At 35.1% G+C, this 18,703-nt stretch overlaps 7 protein-coding genes across 8 annotated transcripts; 4 read left to right on the plus strand and 3 right to left on the minus strand.

Annotated features, from left to right (window-relative positions):
• The first annotated feature begins 2,394 nt into the window (after window positions 1-2,394).
• LOC106709461 (guanine nucleotide-binding protein G(f) subunit alpha) lies at window positions 2,395-9,862 on the plus strand. 2 transcript variants are annotated; one of them, XM_045682515.1, is made up of 10 exons: window positions 2,395-2,461; window positions 3,195-3,342; window positions 4,611-4,705; window positions 5,143-5,311; window positions 6,040-6,137; window positions 6,680-6,794; window positions 7,421-7,507; window positions 7,820-7,950; window positions 8,400-8,568; window positions 9,476-9,862. In XM_045682515.1, the coding sequence occupies exons 2-10, from the start codon at window positions 3,244-3,246 to the stop codon at window positions 9,671-9,673; spliced, it is 1,161 nt and encodes a 386-aa protein (XP_045538471.1). In that variant the 5' UTR covers window positions 2,395-2,461; window positions 3,195-3,243; the 3' UTR covers window positions 9,674-9,862. The 2 variants fall into 2 exon arrangements, with proteins under 2 accessions (XP_045538471.1, XP_045538472.1); XM_045682516.1 differs by having other exon boundaries at window positions 2,397-2,461; window positions 3,198-3,342.
• Window positions 9,863-10,257: 395 nt separating this feature from the next.
• Window positions 10,258-10,662, minus strand: LOC106709460 (late histone H2B.L4). The gene has a single exon (XM_014501267.2). The coding sequence runs from the start codon at window positions 10,660-10,662 to the stop codon at window positions 10,258-10,260; it is 405 nt and encodes a 134-aa protein (XP_014356753.1).
• A 473-nt stretch (window positions 10,663-11,135) lies between these two features.
• LOC106709459 (late histone H2B.L4) lies at window positions 11,136-11,522 on the minus strand. Its single transcript, XM_014501265.2, has one exon. It carries the CDS (start codon window positions 11,520-11,522, stop codon window positions 11,136-11,138), a length of 387 nt encoding a protein of 128 aa, XP_014356751.1.
• A 506-nt stretch (window positions 11,523-12,028) lies between these two features.
• On the plus strand, window positions 12,029-12,428 carry LOC123722077 (histone H4-like). The gene has a single exon (XM_045682511.1). It carries the CDS (start codon window positions 12,117-12,119, stop codon window positions 12,426-12,428), a length of 312 nt encoding a protein of 103 aa, XP_045538467.1. The 5' UTR covers window positions 12,029-12,116.
• A 400-nt stretch (window positions 12,429-12,828) lies between these two features.
• Window positions 12,829-13,525, plus strand: LOC106709479 (histone H3). The gene has a single exon (XM_014501291.2). It carries the CDS (start codon window positions 12,931-12,933, stop codon window positions 13,339-13,341), a length of 411 nt encoding a protein of 136 aa, XP_014356777.1. The 5' UTR covers window positions 12,829-12,930; the 3' UTR covers window positions 13,342-13,525.
• Window positions 13,526-13,809: 284 nt separating this feature from the next.
• Window positions 13,810-14,225, minus strand: LOC106709470 (histone H2A-beta, sperm). The gene has a single exon (XM_014501278.2). It carries the CDS (start codon window positions 14,188-14,190, stop codon window positions 13,825-13,827), a length of 366 nt encoding a protein of 121 aa, XP_014356764.1. The 5' UTR covers window positions 14,191-14,225; the 3' UTR covers window positions 13,810-13,824.
• A 1,353-nt stretch (window positions 14,226-15,578) lies between these two features.
• LOC106709477 lies at window positions 15,579-18,377 on the plus strand. Its single transcript, XM_014501288.2, has 4 exons — window positions 15,579-17,144; window positions 17,456-17,618; window positions 17,735-17,855; window positions 18,118-18,377. The coding sequence occupies exons 1-4, from the start codon at window positions 16,015-16,017 to the stop codon at window positions 18,339-18,341; spliced, it is 1,638 nt and encodes a 545-aa protein (XP_014356774.2). The 5' UTR covers window positions 15,579-16,014; the 3' UTR covers window positions 18,342-18,377.
• Window positions 18,378-18,703: the final 326 nt, after the last annotated feature.

Here is an 18,703-nt window from a genome sequence, read left to right on the forward strand (position 1 = left end):
CTCAATGATTTAAAAATTGTTGATGCGAGATTTTTCTAATAAATGTGACATAAATCACTGTGAATGTATTAGATCAATATTCATGGGCGTACAGGGGGGAGCAATGGAGGCAGCTACCCCCCTCCTCTAGAGCATCAAAATACACTCGGCGTCAAAAAAATCGCACATCCGAAAAAAATAATTTAAATACTATTTTAACACAACAGGCCAATGGTAATGTTGTGGTTTGAGGGTATCATTCGAAAGGTAATTTCATTAGCTTTCAGGAATTTTAATTGAATTTTACTATTATAACGAGACGAAAGAGAAATTAAAGAAAAAGACAGGGTATGTACAAATTTGCAAATTAATTATTAAAAAAAAACTTAATAAATACAAAAAAAGTTCTTAAAACCTAGTGTTACCCCCCTTGCCTTGATAACGGCTTCCATGCGATCTTTCATAGACCTTACAAGGGTCGCAACAGCCTCTTGGGGTTTTGTTCCCACTCTTTAAGTACCGCATCTTGGAGCTCTTGAAGAGTGGTTGGAGCTGGATCTCGAGCTCGCATGCGCCGTTTTAGGTCATCCCAGAGATGTTCTATTGGGTTAAGGTCTGGACTTCGTGCTGGCCAATGCATAACAGGAATATCGACCTCCTGTAAATAATCCCGTACAATAGCCGCGGTGTGGCAACGAGCATTATCATGCATTAACATGAATTCATCACTGACATAACCAGCATACGGGACCACATGTTCCTCCAGGATTTCAGTAATGTACCGACCAGCATTTAATGACCCTTATCCACGGCCACCCCGAGTCCGGGAAACACACACAAGTTCCGTTTTCCCGTCGACGGAAATGCCGCCCCAAAACATACACGAGCCACCCCCGTATTCGACGGATTCTTCGAAGCAGGGTGGTGTGAACCTCTCCCCCTGTCTTCTGTAGACCCTTCTACGTCTGTCATTGCAGAAGAGACAGACCCTCGTCTCATCAGAGAAGAGTACGGTCCGCCACTTTTCTAGAGTCCACTCGCAATGATTGCGAGCAAACTCTAGGCGATCTCTGCGATGCTGTGCAGTAAGTTTTGGACCTTTAGCAGGTCTATGGGCTGTTAAACTCTTTTCGTGTAACCTTCTTCTTATCGTAGAAACACTCACAGATGTTCTCCGAGTTTCGTAAAGATGTCGTAACGATGAAACGGTCATCTCTTTCTGATGTGCACCGTTTTCTTCCAGATCCCGGTTTCTAACATAACCACCAGTCTGCTGAAAACGTTGAAACACCCGTCGAACTGTCGAGCAACGTCACACTGCCGCATCCCCGACTGCAATAGGGCAATCGCTTGAGCGGCTTCTTCAGAGCTGGTGTCCACCTTTACTTGTTCTTACTTGGGTTACTTGTTCACGTGTGTTCACTGCAAAGTTTAAATTACGACTGACCCATATTTCATCCAGATCGACCCTTTTATACCCTTTTTAGGTGGTGTAACTAGCGTCCTTACTAACGAGCATTTGACAGTGTTTATTTTTGACGCTCTATAATGATAAATGTTTTAATGATTTCATGATTTTTTTATTAATAATGTAAAGCTATTCAAATACCCATTTCAAACCTACCAATATTTATATAAATATAATTCGTTTTTAGCCATTACAGCCATTTTTCGCGCAAACTCAGAGAGGTGCGATTTTTGTGATGCTGAGTGTAGATCAATGTATTGCATTCTGCTATTTTAGTTGTGACAAGATGGCGATCTATGGCACATGATTGTATGACATTAAAACAATATTTTTGACTTGCGACAAATATCTTACTTCTTACTAATATTATAAATGCGAATGTGTAGATGGATAGATGTTTGAAGGTATCTCCGGAACGTCTCAACGGATCTTGATGAAATTTGGTACAATTATAGAGCATAGTCTGGAAGAACACATAGGCTACTTATTATTTTTTAATTTCGCGCGGACTGTGTCGCAGGCCACAGCTAGGAATACGATAATTATAAGTTTAGTTGTTTAATTAGAAATAAATAGTTACTTTTTTAATATGTATCTAAGTTTAAAGTGAAATAAAAACATCAAAAAAGCAACCAGTATTTTTCTTGTCTCTTAATATGTAAAACACAACTCACGCCTAAAACCTAAAGGAGTAAACAGATTGCGGAGTTTAATTAGGCGCGGATCTGGAACACCTTTCCACGCATTTTGGTTTCAGGGTATTGTATGTACGAAATATAAAAAATTATAAAGTGGTAAACAGTCAAAGGAATCTTAAGCTTTAACATACCATAGATTAGTGTTTCTATTGTTAAATAATACTTAATTCAAAGATATGATTCTTAGTATCTTTAATCGAAGTATAGATAACGTTATCTCTCATTGATAAGATGAAAAACAGTCCGACAATCGACACAACACAGATTTGATTAGTAAAAATATTAGTCGGGTTTTGTTTTGGCCAGACGTCTTCAGGTAAAGTTGAAGTTTTGAGTATTTTACAAGATTTTTTTTTGTATATTTTTGAAAGACATGTAGCGAAAAGTATTTAGTTGTTTTTTTTTTAAATAATGACACGAATTTCATTAATTAATTAAAAATGTTTCATGTGTGAAATAGTAAATAATAAAAAGTGTAGAAATACCACATTATTCGGAGAATAATGTAAAGTTGTAGAATAATATAGTGGTTTTATTTTCACTAATATTTATTAGTTAATATTTTGAGTATTTTGATTATTAAAGGTGTATGTGGTGTGCTAACATTTCTTAGAAATATTTAAGAAAAAAATCACAGCATTTAATTTTCATAGCATATCATAATTTTTTATATTACTAGCTTTTACCCGCGACTCCATCCGCGCGGAATAAAAAAAAAAAAGAAAAGAAAACGGGGTAAAAATTATCCTATGTCCTATTCCTGGTTCTAAGCTACCTGCCCACCAATTTTCAGTCAAATCGATTCAGCCGTTCTTGAGTTATAAATGGTGTAACTAACACAACTTTCTTTTATATATATAGATTATCAATTTTATCTATATTTGGTTTTGTTCTTTTTTATGAGCATGTTATTTTATCTCTAACAATTGGAGCGTAAACTGTAATTCCCTCGATTTTAGTTTGAAAATTATCGTGAGTATAAAAATAGTCATCCCATTTCTCTTGGAATAAAACAGAAATAGCAATATGTTTTTATGCGTGTGTTTCAGCAGTGGAAATTTACATTAAGTGCTGAAATAATCAATCAAGAGACAAGAGATGCGTCTTCTACCCTGTATAAAGTCTTATGACGAAGGTGTTGATCACTCAAAGCAGATAGACAGAGAGATCAAAGAATGGATCAAGACATATAATGAGGTGAGTGAAAATAATCACGACTGCCTTAGTGTGGATTCCTCATATTAATACTAAACTTTGCCCACTCCCTTTGTGAACATTTAACGTTATTGCGTGCGGCATTACTTTGCAATAAAAACAAATAAGTTATATACTAAATTATATACATAAGGCGGTGGTACTTTTTAACACGTAAGTGCTCGTTTAAATCATAAGGATCGGATTATAAGTGATACTTCATATTAATATCTTCAAATAGTTAATTTAAATTACTGTAGAAATCCATTGACTAACCCTGTAATATCTCAGAAAAGGCAAAGAATTCTGTACTTTAGGTACAATTCCTTCAAAATCGATAAAAACTTTTAAAATGCAATATGAAGTAGGTTATTCAGATACGGTGCATTAACCGCATGTAAGCAATTTTTTTGTTGTTCGTACTTTTTTTTCAATTTTTGACATTCATGTCCAAGTTCACTAACACATTTTACATACATTAAGATCAACATAACCTCAATGTGATCAAAGCACGTTTTTTTCAACCATGGAAACTTCCAATAATCGAGTAGGAAATAATTTCAAGAATTGGGATATTAAAGATTGTTTAGATTGATGTTGAGCTTTATCATCGTCGGCATCGTTGTTTAAAGAATTTCTAGTGATATCAACCGGTTTGCCGATGGAATGATAATCACCGCCATCTGATAGTAAATGCCGCTTTGTGATTATGATGCGTCATGCATTCGTGATAGGCGCTTACGAGCTTGATGCAATCAACATTTCAAATACTTCCGCCTATACTTCAGTGATTTTTAAAGATATGCCGTACTAGTTAAAAATCAATAAGACCGACTAACCGTGGGTTTCTGACCGAAACCTCCGTTTAAAATATTTTTTTCTCTGTTTTGTCGAAGATAATGAAAAAGTGATGTTATGTTTTATACAGAGATTTGGAAAGAAAAAAAGAAAGAAAAGAAACTCGTTTATTACCACACAAGTACAAGAGAAAAAAAAATTCACACCACATATTTATGAAAATAATTTAGAGAAATGTGGTAAAAAGGGGCCAACTCAGCGTATGCAGAGACGGCCTAAAGCAGTCCCTGCGCTGGTTTTCAGTTGGCTCCTTTACTGCCTTTGCTACTTGGCTCCCTTACTTGATTTTGGTCTCAGAAACCAACACTAAGTGTAAAACATTACTCTCAGAGTCCGTTCAGTAAAACATTTTTTCATACTTGTAAAGACACTACCCTTACATCAGTATTCTACAAATGGATACAATATTGCAGGCAATCAAGCTCCTACTCTTGGGCACAGGTGAAAGCGGCAAAACGACTATTATAAAACAAATGAAGATTCTGCACGTAAAAGGATTTAGTCACAGGTTGTTATAGTGTTAAACAACCTTTATGGCGGCCAAAAATTCTGTACGAGACTTACGACTTACGCGACTCTGTCTGTCCGCGCGGCATTATAAAAAGAACTTAAAAGTATCCTATGTGTTCTTCCAGAATATGTTCTACATCTGTGCCGAATTTCATCAAGATCCGTTGAGCCGTTCTGGAGATACCTTCAAAAAAAACATCCATTCATCTTAAATTTCGCATTTATAATATTAGTAAGATCTTACCTGATGTTTATTGGTAATGTGGTCAAAAGCGCTAATTTACTAAGTGCCTATTCAATTCTAGGACGTAAGGAGATGGGGGCACACATGATATGCGGAGCCGTCATAAAGTTTGAATCTCGTAATACAATAAAATCTAATATTTCAAAACAAGATCACCTTGTCTATGATATCTTTCAAAATTGTTATTTCAGTGAACGAACGGCAATGATTCCTCACATTAGGTTTAATACACACGAGGCAATTTATGAAATAATACACAATATGCCAGTACTCAGTATAGGTTTGCAGAATCCTAAACACGTGCGCGCCCAGGAATATCTACTGAAAGTCGGTCCTGAAGGACCTCATGAGTACACTGAGGTTGGTATTTAGTGTCTTGTTTATTTAGATAAACGACTAAGTAATATCAATACATAGTATAAAATATTTAAATAAAGTAAAACATTTTTCTTGTTTTTTCAATTATTTACGAGTGATTTTTTTTTTTAATCATAAGATAGCAAACGGCCACCTGGATTCGCCGCAATAGCGAGGCGACCGTTGCCATGGACATCCGCAAATGCAGATGCGTTGCCTACCTTTAATCAACGTAGAAGAGGACGCACAGAAAGAGGATATTTCTCTTTCCTATGCGTCCTCTCCTCCGCCAAATTCACTTCCCCTTCCCATCCTTTCCTAATAAGAAAAGGGTGGGAAGGGAAAGAGGACGCATAGAAAGAGGATATTTCTCTTTTCTATGCGTCCCCTCCTCCGTTAAATCTACTCCCCCTTCCCATCCTTTCCTAATAAGAGAACTAAAATTATTCCTCCGGTACCACATTCATCAGACTGTACTTGGAATTGCTTCCACTTGACGCCTGTCTTCTGTGTGGTGGTGGTATTTTACCAGACGACAAGGCCAATTCGTGCACCCAACAAATATTGTTGTTGCGGGATCTACCACTGTTAAATGTTTTGAATTTGAATTTTTATGTCTGTACCAGTTTTGTTTTTATATAGAGATAAGAAAGTTTCCTTTACCGAAACACTTGTACATTTTGTCATCTCAATGTTTATTTAAAGAGTTAGCGGGATGTAATGTTTTTCAGGAGTATTTCGACAACGTACGAGATCTGTGGCAGGACGCCGGAGTTAGAGAATGTTTCCGAAGAGCAAATGAATATCAATTGATTGACAGCGCTGAATAGTAAGTACAATCTTACTAATATTATAAATGCGAATGTTTAGATGGATGGATGTTTGTTTGAAGGTATCTCCGGAACGATTCTTTATGAAATTTGGCACATATGTAGAACATAGTCTGGAAGAACACATAGGCTACTTATTAAGTTTTTTTTATTCCGTTAGTCGGAGTCGCGGACAAAAGCTAGTATGTAAAAAACTGTAAAAAAAAACTTCATTTAAATATAATCACTTTCCAGTTCAGATATCTCTTTACTGTAGCCTGTAGACCAAATTTTCTGGAAGAACATACAGGCTATTTATTATTTATTTTTTAATACCGAGCGGACGGAGTCGCGGGCGACGGCTAGTTTTATTATATTTTAATATGTTTAAAGATCATATTTTTTCGAATTACGATTACATATAAGAAAAAACGTTTAAGCACATTCTGGTACTAGTAGTTTTTTAGTTTATACCACATGAACTAAAAAACTACTAAACCGATTTTTAAAATTCTTTCATCAATAAAGAGGTCTATTATTTATTGTATATTTATTTTTTCAGTTTCTTAGACAGAATAGATCTGATCGGCAAGGAAGACTACGTACCTTCAGACGCGGACATCCTGCGCTGTCGCAGGAAGACCACCGGCATACAGAAGATCGAGTTCAAAGTTAAGGTAATTTGACACATCGCCATCTATTCTTTCATATATTAAAATATGTCGCAATTTTTTAAAAGTTCTGAATAAGTGTTAATAGATTTTAAAGTAAAATTACGCACAATGACTCCTATAATCAAATTTCATCTATATATATAAAAGAAAGTCGTGTTAGTTACACTATTTATAACTCAAGAACGGCTGAATCGATTTGACTGAAAATTGGTGGGCAGGTAGCTTAGAACCAGGAAACGGACATAGGATAATTTTTACCCCGTTTTCTATTTTTAGTCCGCGCGGACGGAGTCGCGGGTAAAAGCTAGTCTTATATATATATATAATAAAGTCGTGTTAGTTACACTATTTATAACTCAAGATCGGTCGAACTGATTTATCTGAAAATTGATGGGGAGGCAGTTTCGAACTAGGAGTCGGACATAGGAACTTTTTTATCTTGTGTGCATTTTTTTATTCCGCGCGGACGTAGTCGCTAGTTTCTTATATTTAATTTTTTTGTCTGTTTGACTGTTCGCAAGGGACTTTGACGGGAAGGTGCATGCAGTGACAAAGTCGCGGGTGAGCGTTAGTCTGTACATTATATTTGTCAAAATCTGATGTCAGAATGAATGAATTTTGATTTCCAGGTTCCAAAATCCATGCATGGTGGTACACAAGACTTCTGGATGTTCGACGTCGGAGGCCAGAGGGGGGAGAGAAAAAAATGGATACAGGTTAGTTTACGGTTTAAATAGTTATATTACGAAAGTTAACGCTTTAACTAACATGTAATGGTTTATTTCTTTGTTCTTTTTCTTTTTCATATCTGCGTGTATTAACTAAATTATAAATGCGAATGTTTAGATGTATGGATAAATGTTTATTACTAAATATCTCCAGAACAGCTAAACGGATCTAACTGAAAGGCATAAATATAGATCATAGTCTGGAAGAACACATAGGTTCCTATTTTTTTAATTCTGCACGGATGAAGTCAGTGGCGACAGCTAGTTTAATTAATACTTCAAAGTTATTACAATTGACAGGTATTTGAAGGTATCCACGCGATCTGGTTTGTTGTTGCGTGCAGCGATTTTGACCAGACATTACGAGAAGACAGCTCACAGAATAGACTTAAAGAAGCACTCATTTTATTCGAAGATGTCTGGCAAAGCAGGTTATTGTTCTATCCTACATTAACTTACACTCTTGTTAAATAAAAAAAAACTTTGTATGAAACCAAGTTAATTTGACATCTCAAACAATTATCTCCTGATTTTAGAAATAAATAACAGCGTTTCGGCCTTTAATCTTACTAATATTATAAATGCGAATGTTTGGATGTATGGATGGATGGATGTTTATTACTAGGTATCTTCAGAACGGCTCAACAGATCTTGATGAAATTTGGCATTGATGAGGAACATAGTCTGGAAAAACATATAGATTAATTATTAAGTTTTTATTAATTCCGCGCGGACGGAGTCGCGGGCATAAACTCGTTCAAAATGTTTGACCAATTAGACTTGAGGATGAAGATCTCTTTTTACTATAAGTCATGAAAAATGAATACATTTAATGGTTTTACTTGATGATGAAGTCTGAAGTCTCATCCGCATGTTCCAGATTCCTCCTCGAAGCTGGTATCATAGTGTTCCTCAACAAACAAGATCTGTTAGAGACAAAGATAAAACAAGGCAGAAGTATAGCGCCATATTTTCCCAAATATAACCATTTCGAGGCCTCAGGAGACGAGTACACGAGAACAAAGCTATTCATTAGAAGTCTTTTTGTTGTAAGTTTTTATTTTTTTACACTCAAAGTATTTTATTAATTGATTTACGTTTAATTGCTTAATTGGGTCAAAAAAAATTGAGAAGAAAAAAGAGCGTCGGTGGCTCAGGGGTTAAGCACTTGACTTGCAATCTGCAGGTCCTGGGTTCGAAACCCGCCATGTACCAATGTGTTTTTCGATTTTCTATTTACATATGTACATTTATCCGACTTTCGTACGGTGAAGGAAAACATCGTGATGCAACCTGCACATATCTGAGAAGAAATTCAATGATATGTGTGAAGTCAACCCGCACTTGGCCAGCGTGGTTGACTATGGCCTAGTCACCCCTAACTTGGGGTAGGCTCCGAGCCCCTCGGTGGGGACGTATAGTGAGCTGATGATGATGATGATGATGATGAACTATTTTCAATCCATTTGGTTGAAATTTAACCAATCTTTATATAGTGATCTACAGTTTAAAGTAGTGTTTCCCAATTTTGAAATTTGGATTTAGAGGGGGGCAATTCGGAGATTTAAAAACTTAAGGCTACATCCTTACAATCATAGCCAGTGCTAAAAAGTATATAAAAACGTTTTAGAGACAATCCGTTGCATTTAAACTATTTATATGTGTTTTCGTGTTTAAAAATTTTATATGAAATTGATCTAGTCAGCCAAAAGTAGTATATAATTATTTCTCTAATATTGTAAATTTATGCCTCAAGAGAAATTTATTTCTAAACAAAATTTATAAGGGGGCAATAGTCATGTCCATACTAAAAAATGGGACATGGATGTCCATACAAAAAAGGTTGGGAAACACTGGTTTAAAGGGTTATCGAATAATTTCTGTACTCTAATACATTAACCAGTCGATTACTGATTTCAGCAGTAAATGTTAAAGTTTTAAAGTATTTCTTTATAGAACTTAACGACAAAGAAGCGAGAACGTCGCCAAATCATAGCATCAGCTGAAAGGTTCGTGGTACTGGAGGCGAGCCGAGCTCGGGAATGCTACTTCCACTTCACCACAGCAACTGACACACACAATGTACGCACCGTCTTCCGCGACGTGCACCAGATGATACTTACACACATACTCAGCAACATCGGCGTCTACTGACAACGGTCTACTGGTCTACTGGTCTACTGAGAATCGGTCTACTGGTCTATTGACACGAACCCGGTATTGGTGTAATGGCATCGAACTAATCTAATAACACCGACCCATTCAACTGGTCTACTGATATAGTCTATTGTTCTACTGACACCTACTTAGTCTACTAAATATTTTATTTTGCACTGAATATTGAAATCCTTACAGATGAAAAATAATCTCTGACTATTAAACTATTTACTATTTAAAAATGTATGTTTGTACGTAATTTTGTATTTTATAGTTTTGAAAATAATTGCTCACTTTTAGCATATTAGAAATAAGGTAGTTTTAATATTAATAAGGTATTTTGTATAATAAAAAAAAAAAAAACAAACTATTTACAACTCCCTTATTTCCGTTGAATATTTCTAACCCTTTAAATACATCCAAGTTTCACTCAAATATTTTTTTTTTTTATTTACAAACGACATTTTTTTTACATGAATTTATTGAAATAATAAACTTACAAATATCTAGAATTCATCGAAAAGTCATAACACAAAAAATACATATCAAATATTTCATCAGTTTTTTTTTTTTTGGAGTTTTTAATCAATATTGTCAGATGCTTCTTTGCTGTCATAATATGCTTTAACAGCTTTAGTACCCTCAATCATGGCGTGGTTAGCTAATTCTCCGGGAATCAGCAGTTTTATAGCTGTTCGTATTTCTCCGCCACCTAATGTACTTCTCTTAGAGTGGAGAACTAATCTCCCAGCTTCCTCAGCTATCTTCTCAATCATATCATTCACGAAGTTATTCATAATAAGCATAGATGTCTTTGAAATACCAATACTTCTGTCTTCTACCACAGATTTCAATACTTTGTAGACGTAACTCGCGAAATTACGACTGTTCTTTTTCGAAGTTTTATTTTTATTTTTCAATATCGGTTTCTCGATCGGTTTGTCCATTGTTTTTAGAACGTTCTTCGGTTTTTTGACAGGCGCCATTTTGTATTTTGAACAGACAGTATATATCATGTTGTAAAATTTGCGCGCCATTTATACTTGTTATGACGATGTCCTAACCAATAGGTGTTTTAAAACGCTAAATGGTTCATAAATTGTTAAATGCGAGGTAGTTTTGGATTTTATAGTTTTTTGGAACATGTCAGCAATTTTCTAACTTCGAATTAATTGTAAATATTAATGCGTATATGCATTTTTGTTCTTTAAATATTATAATTTTGTAGTTTATTTAATTTTTTTGAAGAGATGTTCCCATACATTCGGAACAAAGCTTCGGACATTAATCTATTAATATCGGAACTTTTTATTGAACTTTAGGACAAATAAAACAAGTCATAAGATTAAGTCAATTTAATTATTCGTTAACATACAATTTCGTTCATAAATATATTTACATAGACATCAAGATAAAAAAACACATAAATCAACATTAAAATCTGCACTAATTATTTGGATCAGTCAGAGTTTTCTTTACTGTCACTATACGCCTTAAGTGCTTTAGCTCCTTCAACTAACGCATGTTTCGCTAATTCTCCGGGAACAAGAAGTTTGATTGCGGTACGAATTTCTGCACTTCCCAATGTACTCCTCTTTGAATGAACGACAAGTCTCCCAGCTTCTTCAGCTATTTTCTCTATCATATCATTAACGAAATTATTCATTATCTGCATAGACTTCTTCGATATACCGAAATTTTCTTTCAATATACTTCTCAATAATTTATATATGTAAATAGAGAAGCTATGGTAATTCTTTTTTTTCATCTTAGTTTTTATAATAGGTTTTTCGATCGGTTTCTCCATTGATTTCAATAAATTCTTCGGTTTTTTCACCGGCGCCATTTTGGTGTGAAAAAAGTTTTTGGTTGTAATCATACATTTTTCGATTTAACTTTACGGTATAATTGGTTGAACGATATCGTAGTTAAAGGGGGTAATAAAACGCATATAAATCAAATTATTTTCTTGTCAAACGTTTTGACATTTTCTAACTTAAAGTCGTCGCGGGTAAAAGCTAGTTAGTCATAAAAACCTTTAAAATGTATGTAAAAATATTTTAAAAAGCATTTATAGAAATTTTGAAGTAAAAAAAACTTAAATTACTATACATATCTGAAATAAAATTGTTTTGAACATCTCGCTCATTTAAATGCTATATAGATGATTTTAAACTAAGTATGTTATATAAAAGCAAGTTCGAAAAAGTTTCAGAATAAAAAAATCGTATATTTCAAAGTAAATGCATTTTACTTGATAATATTAAGTATCTGAGGGGCATAAACCTTTTATCACATATATTTCGTTAATTAGTAGGTAATCTAAAATAAAACTTACTCCAACTCCGAACTACCCACAATTATCGATATTTATCGCTATAAAAGCAACGCAACGAATTAACGCACGTCACTATATGTCAGTCAATCGTGCGCGGCAAAAATGACAGGTCGAGGCAAAGGCGGGAAAGGTCTCGGGAAAGGAGGCGCGAAACGTCATCGAAAAGTACTCCGAGACAATATCCAAGGTATAACGAAGCCTGCTATAAGAAGATTGGCAAGACGCGGTGGAGTGAAGAGAATTTCTGGTTTAATTTACGAAGAGACAAGAGGAGTTTTGAAAGTTTTCCTTGAAAATGTGATACGTGACGCCGTAACTTATACTGAACATGCGAAGAGAAAAACTGTGACATCGATGGACGTCGTGTACGCTTTAAAGAGGCAGGGCAGAACTTTGTACGGTTTCGGTGGTTAACTTAAAATAATATAAATAAATATAACTTGAATAAAATAAATTGATATATTAAAAATGGAGAAAAGACAAGGTTCTTTTAAGAACCGCAAATTATCTTGGTTTCTATTGAGATTTGAAACGTCCGTTGTTTTTTTCTTAATTGTAACATGTACAATCCTAAACGTTACATTTTTTCGTAATGTTTCATTCATTAAATTCGAAGTCAATGAAATCTTACTATGTAATTCTAATCATTATATAGACTTTTATTATTATTCAGTATAGATTCATGGCTTTATACTTAATCAATTATTAATTATGAAAAAATAGTCCTCTAGAATTATAGCCCTGGGGGAAAATTGGGACTTCGGCTGTGGATTATTTTTTTATGCACATAAGTAAATACTGTTAATACCCCCCACCATTTCAACTTGGTATGGTAGTGAGTGTAACTATATAAAGCCACACTTCATAAATCACTAACTAGTACGATTGTTATTTACAACAAGATTTGACAGATAAAATGGCGCGAACCAAGCAGACAGCCCGCAAATCCACCGGCGGGAAGGCGCCAAGAAAACAACTAGCGACGAAAGCGGCTAGAAAAAGTGCTCCGGCTACAGGGGGAGTCAAGAAACCTCATAGATACAGACCTGGTACGGTCGCGTTAAGGGAAATTCGACGTTATCAGAAGAGTACAGAGTTGCTAATAAGAAAATTACCTTTTCAACGTCTTGTTAGAGAAATAGCTCAAGATTTTAAGACTGACTTGAGGTTTCAGAGTTCAGCAGTAATGGCGCTTCAAGAAGCGAGTGAAGCTTATCTTGTCGGACTGTTTGAAGATACAAATCTTTGCGCAATTCATGCAAAAAGAGTCACAATAATGCCGAAGGATATTCAACTCGCAAGAAGAGTGCGTGGTGAACGCGCTTGATTCGCACCTATTCCAATAAAACTTTAATAAATTATTTAAGAATAACAGTTATATGACAAAGCCCTTTTCAGGGCTACAAAAAATCTATGTTTCGATGGAATGTCAAAATTTTTTTACAAATCTATAACATCAACCAAAGATGTCTATTACCAAATCAGTTTTTAACTAAGCTAAGCTTAATATAACCAAAAAATCGTTTTGGCAAGTCACTTGGTAAAACGAATTCATAATCATAGATCACACGGCAAGGATTTGGTCACTTTTATTTCTAGTATTTTTATTATTTAGTAATAAAATTCATTATATTTCTTACATTATTTATTAATCAAATTATTTTTTATTAAAAATGTTCATACAATTCAGAAACATAAATGCAACCCATCAAGGCGTTGTTGTATTTAAATATTACATTAGTCAAAAAAATAAATAACTTAAGATCACGCACAATAATATAAACACACGTAAACATTCATAGAGTAGCAATCATTTCTCTTGTGACATATTCTTCATAGTCTTCTTAGGCAGTAGATGTGGGTGTATCGCCGGTATTACACCACCCTGTGACACGGTAACTCCGCTCAGCATTTGGTTGAGTTCGTCATCATTTCGTATAGCGAAGAGAATGTGTCTAGGTATGACTCTGGACTTCTTGTTTTGTTTAGCAGCTTCCGCCGCCAGTTCCAATATTTCTGCAGCCAGGTATTCGACTGCAGCAGCGAGGTATATAGGAGCTCCACCGCCTATTCTTTGCGCGTAGTTCCCAGATTTTAATATCTTGTGTATCCTACCAACTGGGAATGTAATGTTAGCACGAGAGGAACGTGATTTAGCTTTGCTCTTCGGTTTCATTGTTTTTTTTCTGTTTATCAACGTTCTGTCACTCGACATATGTTGCTGTACTTTGTAATTTTCAGCGGGGACTTAAGCGAATGGGGGTTTTATTAAGTTATTTTTCTTGTCAAGAGGTTAAACTTTGATATTTTAGTAATATTTTTTCAGAACTAGGTTCACAGGAACTAGGAACACTTCCAACGTTTTCTGTAATGAAAATTGCAATAACAAAAAAAAACTATAAAAACAATACGTCAAGGTCGTAATCAATTTTTTCGTACATTTTTTGGTCGATATTTTTCAATGCGGGCCGGCCAATAACGACCGGTGCGCGGGTAGACATCAACAACATTTTTGGTCTTGACAAATATTTGCTTTTATTCATATAATTTCAAGTAAACGCGCAGTATATTTTGAATTGTAGAAACGAATACTTAAATTTCACTGTGCACAACTTACTGTGTTACAAATTAATAATTTCAAAATTGCTTGCAGATTTACGAATAACAACAATACATGTAACTAGATGTACGCGAAATGTATATATAAATAGAATCACAACAAAGGGTAGGTATCTAGATAAGATTAATGTTAAAAGTATTTACAGGGCATTAAAATTTATCTCTGAGTTTATCTTTAATCCATTACATTTTTACTACATACTTTCTGACATTTGTTATGCATACTCGAATCGTATAACTTTCCCAATTTAATAGTAACAACAATAACAATCGTTATAAAAAAAATATATAAAACTCCGAGTATAATTCAATTCAATAATAAAAATCTTATAAGTTACAAAAACATTTCTCATTTATCTTTAAACTCTGTCAATTCATTTAAGTGCGATGTAAAAAGCGTGTTGCAAAATGTTGCTTACCCCTGTCCGCAGCTGTACGCGCAGCTGCGAGCGACCGTTACGCGCGGTGAGCACGTGCCTTGCCCTACGCCCTTCACCCTTCGCCCCTCAAATATTATTATTATGAAGTTTTCAAGTGCACTTCGTTTCTAATATAACTGCATACATACACTACGTTTTCATTTACATAGATTTTGATATTCTTAATCCTAAGATCTAATTAAGAGTTGTCTATTAACATATTTTATTGATTAGGCCAATCATTTGGTGTTACATTTTAAGATGATCTTATTTAGACCGTCCTTAGTTGGTATTAATCTGAGCACTACTTTACGTTTTATCCAATATACATTTTATTATCGTAAAATTTTATTTAAGTAAACATCAAACTTAACTTAAAACTTTTAAGAAATTTGTTAATCCACTTTAATTCAAGTCAACGTCGACCGTTTCCCATTGTTGGAAGTCATTCAGTAATTGTGCAAACGTAAGTTCGCCTATGTTAAAAAATCTTTTTTGTAATTCAAACCGTATCCTTATCAAGTTAAGGTTTTAAATACAATGAAAGTTTCATTTGAAAATGGAATGCGTAGGGCGCGTGCTCGTATGTTTACTAGGGGTTGCGTTTGCGCCGTTTCCGAAGCCAGTTTTTTTATGTTATCCCCTACATCAGCTCAGTTGACGGTTAATCGTTGAACAGTTCAGACGGAGTGTAGTCTCAAATTGCATAGAATTCGGATTTAATTCCATTTAAAGGAGCATAAATTATTTTTAAAGTTTCGTGATCTTTCTCGTGAAATAATTTCTTTGATTGTTGTTACCGTAACAAGTGTAGTTAAACCTGTGTAAATTCAAGTTAAACAAGGATGGAAACCGGACCACCGAGACGGTTCCGCTCCAAGGCGCACCCTTAAGACAGGAAGAGGTCAGACGATCGTGTTTATAATTCAAGTCCAGACGTGGGGGAAGAAACTGCTTACAATATGGATTCGCCAAAAATTATTTACAAGTACTATTCAAATCCCGCTTTCTGTTCCCAAAGCGAGGTTGTATTTGCACAAAAGTCATGTGTAACAAAGCTGGTCACCCCGAGTCGAAGGATGCCTCCGTTAGGAGGGAATTCACCGAGGAAAAACGAAATCGACAACCGAATAGTCAGAACTGATATATCCGATAATCCGTTGCGATTGACACCAGCTGGAAGAATGAAAGATGAACCACCGGAACTACCGCCCAAACCTCCGAAGTATCAGCGGCAGTTCCAAAGGCAGGCGTCACTAATATGTAAGCCGACGAGACAAATCGTACGATGTAGAACACGCAGCGAGGATTTAGAAATGGCACAGTTGAGGCAGACACAGAGGAACAAGTATGAAAGAAACGCTGAGAGCGACGACGGCCTGGAAGATAGCAGAATGAAGCACCGGTATGAAGTTATCAGAGATATAGATGACGGCTTAGATTACTCACCGACAAAGAAGAGAATAGTGGAAGCGGATGCCAGTGAAATCGAAGAGTATAATGTTGACGGACCAGATGAAAACGAAATGAAAGAAATACCAACGGAAATAGTGAAGACGGTTAACGGTAAGACGCACAGGTACGCCATTGTTCCCTCTGATGATGAGGAGCCGAGGAAAATGAACGTTACCTTTTCATCACCGATCATGTCGCAGAAGAATTTGATCGCTACTCAGAAACTACACGAGCTACTGTCGACGCCGAGGAAGTTGAAGAGTTATGCGAGTCAACCTTCCGTAAGGATAACACCTAATAAACAAACAAGCCCTAACGTCTATGTTGACACTCCGAAGAAATTAATATCAAGCACACCAACCCAAGGAGTTACTCCTTCTAAGTCCTGTGCCAATTTATCAATAATGAGGAGCGCAACATCTCCTATTTCACCAAAAGTTCCACAGAAATTAAATTATGGTTTATCTGATGAATTTGAAAGACAGGACGTGTTCGTTACTAGTTTTAGAGACAAGAGTCGCGACAGAAGCCTTGATATGGATAGGAGAGAAGCGAGTAGAGAGAGCAGAAGAAACTACGACAATAGAGGAAGGGATAGTCAAAGAAGAGATAAAAATACCGCGATCATTATGCCCAGGTATGTGTTAATCTTTACTGCATTATTATGTTAATAATTATCGACGTTTTTAGCCAGCCAGTCTATATTTTATATTAATAATCATGTGACAACGAAAACGTACATTTGCGAATGTTGTATATCATTTGCTTTCACAATTAAGTACATATAGATAGATATTCACATAGTAACTATTAGATGCGCATGCACACCTTGTCAACAATTAGGCGCAGATGGCTTAACAGGTGTAATATTCATCGAAAAGTTACTCAGTTATGTCGTAGCGGTATAGCCAAGTGAGCTTTTTTATTAATTACCAGTTTATCACACAGAGTCGCGCCACAGAGCCCATCGGTATATTCAGAGGAGACGTACAAATCTCTGTCAACCCTAAAAGCGGTAAACAGTTCGTTTGCATCGCTCACCATTGCTGCTCTAATGCTAACGTTGTGCGGCGGTCTGACTACTGGGCTGAGCTTCTATATGATGTATACTGTAAGTATATTAAGTATAATAATAATAATGTTTATTTAATTCAGACTACAAAGATCCATATTATTATACAAGGGTTAGTAAAGGCTTAATAAGTACTGAATATATTATATTTTCAGATGGGTCGTCGCTACTACCTCGATTTCGGAGTCCTGTCCGGCTTCACATGTTTCCTATTAGGAATGCTTGGCTTGAGGTCCCGCAGGAATCAGTTATTGCCAAACAGGAACTATATATCTGGTAAATATATTAATAATAGTACGTTTCTGAATAGACATAGAATAATTTACAAGTAGGTGAACTATGGAAAAATTATTTTATTACCAATGAAATTAGAATGGCGGGAAGCCCGCATACACAGTTCAACCGCAACGTTTTTTTATTAGACACACTAAGATAATAATATTACAAACTCGCAATTCTTTATTTTATCTTTACCGAGCTAATTTTTAATTTAAACTATACTTGATCCATATTTTTAACAATTTATTTTTATTTTCAGGTTACATAGTGCTGTCTTCATTTTCTTTACTCAGTGCTTTCGGTCTTTTAATTTTATTATCTGTACAACCATTGCCTGGTACAGCCCTCAACGATATTACCTCAGGAGCTGTATGTAGCATAAGTATTCTCTCATTATGTCTCGCTACAATAGGACTTTTAGCTTCATATTGTTGTGCAAGAGACCCACCTGATAATAGAGTCGGTACAACGAGGTGGTATTAAAACACTTTGGTGTACATTTTGAAGTCAGTTGGCTGAATGACTACAATGACATTTGCCTTTAGCCTTTACAAAAAAAAATATCTTAAAATATAATGTTGTTTGTGAACTTGTAACTTGTATTATTATTACTTATATGTTTTGTAATCATTTAAGTAATAATAATTTGTTAAGGTAAGTATTTATTGCTTGTATTACGTTCTAAGAATAAAAATATAGAATATATCATTTAATATCAATCAAAAGCATTAATATGTACTAGTTTAATTAACCAAAGAATGGATTTTAATTTATATAGTTTTCTTTATGACGTCGTATTCAGTTATACAAATATGTACTGAAATTAAATTTAAAAATAATATGTA

Source organism: Papilio machaon, chromosome 19, assembly GCF_912999745.1.
Source record: "Papilio machaon chromosome 19, ilPapMach1.1, whole genome shotgun sequence".
Classification (NCBI taxonomy): domain Eukaryota; kingdom Metazoa; phylum Arthropoda; class Insecta; order Lepidoptera; family Papilionidae; genus Papilio; species Papilio machaon.